Consider the following 3465-nt stretch of genomic DNA (forward strand, 5'->3'; position numbering starts at 1 on the left):
GTCCGCAGTAGAGTTGTCAAGCGTTGACCAGTCTGCGGTGATAAAAAGGTTGGGGACCACTGTATTAAGGGATATACAGTAATAATCAGTCTAATCCATCCATTATCTACACCGCTTATTCCTGAATAGGGTCGCAGGGGTCTGGAACCAATCCCAGCTGACTGTGGACGAGAGGTGGGGTCCACCCTGGACAGGTCGCCACAGGGCTGACATGTAGACAAACAACCACACACACTCACCCCTAAGGGCAATTTAGAGTCACCAATCAACCTAAGCTGCATGTCTTTGGACTGTGGGAGGAAGCTGGAGTGAGTGGAGAGAACCCACGCAGGCACAGGGAGAACGTACAGACTCCACACAGAAAGGGTCAGCCCGGGCTCAAACACAGAACCTTCTTGCTGTGAGGTCACAGCGCTAACCACTGCTCCACTGTGCCTCTCAGTCTAATCCAGTGAGTTGAAATTTACAATTCTTTCTTTAAAGACACTCACCTCCTCCATTTTGGTGGCAAAGGTATGGGAACCTCCACACGTTCCCTAAGCCCACACTGAACCCCACCTGGGCCAACACATACTGAATCTTAGAGTCCCATGCTGGCCGGTCTCCATCGGTAATCTCACCTCCATCCGGACCAGTTGTAACCTGAGTTTCAGAGGGGCCTTCACCTAACCAGGCGCTGTCCTCGTTGTTGTCCAGTGAAGGCTTCGCCATCTTGTCATAAACACAAAAGAAAACGAAGAACGGTGGCTTAGGCAAACATTCAATGGTTGTCAGTTGGTATTAGTTTTCTTTTTACCCTCAAACAGTCTAGATAAAGACAAATATGATATTGCCAATATACTTTCTCTGCAATTGAAAAATAAACACCTGTTAACAAAAACAATGTGAGACAAGGTACTGTTACGCACTTTTGTTGGTAATCCATTATGTGGTGCTGTTTGTATGAATTGTTTCAAGAAAAGCATGGATTATTTTGGAAATGACAAGGATGATTTGAGAAATGTACCAAAAAAACTGTAATTAAGTCAGTTGTTGGTAAACTTTATCAACAATATTTTTGATAATTAAAACAACTGTACAAGTTATTTATTCAGCAAATAAAAGTCATGTGTGAACTGTGTACATTTATTAACTGATGGTCAGCCTTTGAATACATCACCGTGGCCTCAGGGAAATTGTGAACATGCACTGTTTACGGACAGTTTCTGGACTAAAATATATTGACTGAAGAACACTTGCTGAAAATAATTGCTAGTCGAACCTGCAGATTCAGGTAACCTTGGAAAGCGATTCACCAAGGTTACCTGAACTTGACTCAGTAATATTATATGGACTGATAAAGTCTGGTTATCAGACCTGTGAGTAACCTTGGTGGTGTACTGCTTTCTTTTCAAAGAAAAACAAACCACCTGTCAAGCTACCTTGTAGAAAACCAACTTAATCATAAAATGTAAGGTTTTAAAACTGAAAAAAAGGCCTGTACATAAATAGAAACAGGTCAAATTTTACTCATACTTACAACTTTGGATATTTCAGTGCCTCCTCCACTGTGAAATTTGTAAGTTTCATAACTTCTTTAAAAGAAGTGTAAAAATCCTGCATTCTTATTCTTCATTTCTGGGCTTTAACACAGTCTTTCTCAAAAGAACGACTGTATTTTCTCTTTTTCTATGCTTGGATAAACTTAAATGACCTTCTTGACCTACTGCTCCCTTCTCCCAGCACACACACACACACAGGAAGGCACAAAGCACACACAGAATGGTTCTACATTTTAACAAATTGGTCAGTCATGGTCTAGCTTTATGGACAGTCAGAAAACAGGCAACCACACTTCTGAACTTTTAGAAATGGGCTGGGATTTCTTAGAAAGCACTGATGTATGTAGGCATACATGTGTCTCCCGTTTGCAAATACCCTATTCCTCCACAAACAGCCAGAATAAAGCTCCTTTCACCCATGTAACTGTATATGTCAACATCATCTGACTGGTTTTCTGCTATAAAATTAACTGTACCAAGAAGCTGCAGAATGGGAGCTGTAGAATACAATCAGCTGGAATCCACCACCAGTGAGACCATCATAACAGAGACCTTTCAAGTTTATTTGTTCACTTTCTCTACCTTCTCTGCCTCACTATGTTTATTTGTCTGGAACTTTTTGCAACATATGCCTCACACCCTGCACAGGTATACCAAATACAACACTGTAAAACCATAAAAACGAACAGAAATTCAAATAAAAAAGTAAAAATGTGAAATTTGGCTGTTATTTATGCTGCAAAACAGTTTGCACTGTATATCCATATATATTTGAATTGAATATCACATAAGCCCTCATGTACAGACAAGATGCATGTTGACATTTACATGCCACTAAACGCAGCATGGGAAGCTTCCACTGAAGATCAGCCGTCCAAAGTGGAGATAAACAGGCCAAACCCGCTTTGTACCTGGTTTAATAACTAAAAAAAAGGTGTTTAGTGCTTCTTATCGTTATTTTATTTAGCCAATAACTCCAACATTTCATGCAAGTGAAGCGAGTTTAGTTACTGGCGCTCACACATACGTTAATAGAGCAGAACGGCAATGTGTTGTGGACATACCAGCGGACAGCTCGGTCCAAGAGACCAGTCAAGTTTCCAGCAACCCTGGTGTTGGTTTCTGTCCCCGCCTCTCTCTGTCCCTGTCGGGTTTGGCCTCTTTTAAACCCTTACTATTTTGGTTGAGATAATAATCAGACTACCAGGGATTTAGTAAAGGAGAAGAGCCACGGACTTCTGAGAACATGTAGAGCCGCTTCTCGCGTTGGAACAAACACTGTTGTCGCCAGGCCAAGAAGAAATGAAGGAGAAGTTACTGCAGCTGGAGCCAATGAGAAGATGAGGGGGCTGAACTGTCCTGCCCCAAAGTGGCCAGAGGGGCTCCAAGGCAGGAATAGCTACACATGGCTGCAGGGCTCAATTCGTAAAACTCAGACCCATGACCCCATAAACACTGCTGCAATATCCTGCAAGGTTGACGACTTACCACTATCAGAGTGATCCACACGGAAGGTATTCATCTGCAAACTGAAGGAATGCACCACTTAGTGCACACTGTGCATAATACTATCCTAAATCTAACATATTCATTTTGACTAAACAGGTAGTCTTACTTTGACAATAAGGAGTCCACAGCTACTCCCATCCACTGGCAGCCCAGTGTTTCCACAGTCCATGCTGCGCTGCCTAATTGGTGTCTCATCATTAAGACATTTCTAAAAACTTGAGCAAAACAAAACAATTAGATAACAATTTAAAAGACCATATTATAGACCAGTGGTCCCCAACCCCCGGGCCGCGGACCGGTACCGGTCCGTGGATCAATTGGTACCGGGCCGCACAAGAAATCATTAATTATTTCCGTTTTATTTATTATCTGAGTCTGAACGATCTTTTATTTTGAAAAATGACCGCATTCTCTC

General features: G+C 42.0%; 1 protein-coding gene across 3 annotated transcripts in view; it reads right to left on the bottom strand.

Annotated features, from left to right (window-relative positions):
- The window catches only part of slc6a16a (solute carrier family 6 member 16a), a 13056-nt gene extending 9759 nt beyond the window's left edge, over positions 1–3297 (bottom strand). Inside the window, exons 1-2 of one of the 3 annotated variants that reach the window (XM_020597888.1) lie at positions 3157–3297; positions 492–711 (exon numbers count right to left, since the gene is read on the bottom strand). In XM_020597888.1, coding sequence (XP_020453544.1) covers positions 492–711; positions 3157–3219 — 283 coding nt within the window. In that variant the 5' untranslated portion in view covers positions 3220–3297. Of the gene's footprint in view, positions 1–57; positions 146–491; positions 712–2605; positions 2901–3156 lie in introns of those variants that run through there. The other 2 variants (XM_020597889.1, XM_020597890.1) reach the window with 2 other exon arrangements.
- Positions 3298–3465: the final 168 nt, after the last annotated feature.

The sequence above is a fragment of the Monopterus albus genome, unplaced genomic scaffold (genome assembly GCF_001952655.1).
Source record: "Monopterus albus unplaced genomic scaffold, M_albus_1.0 scaffold35.1, whole genome shotgun sequence".
Lineage (NCBI taxonomy): Eukaryota > Metazoa > Chordata > Actinopteri > Synbranchiformes > Synbranchidae > Monopterus > Monopterus albus.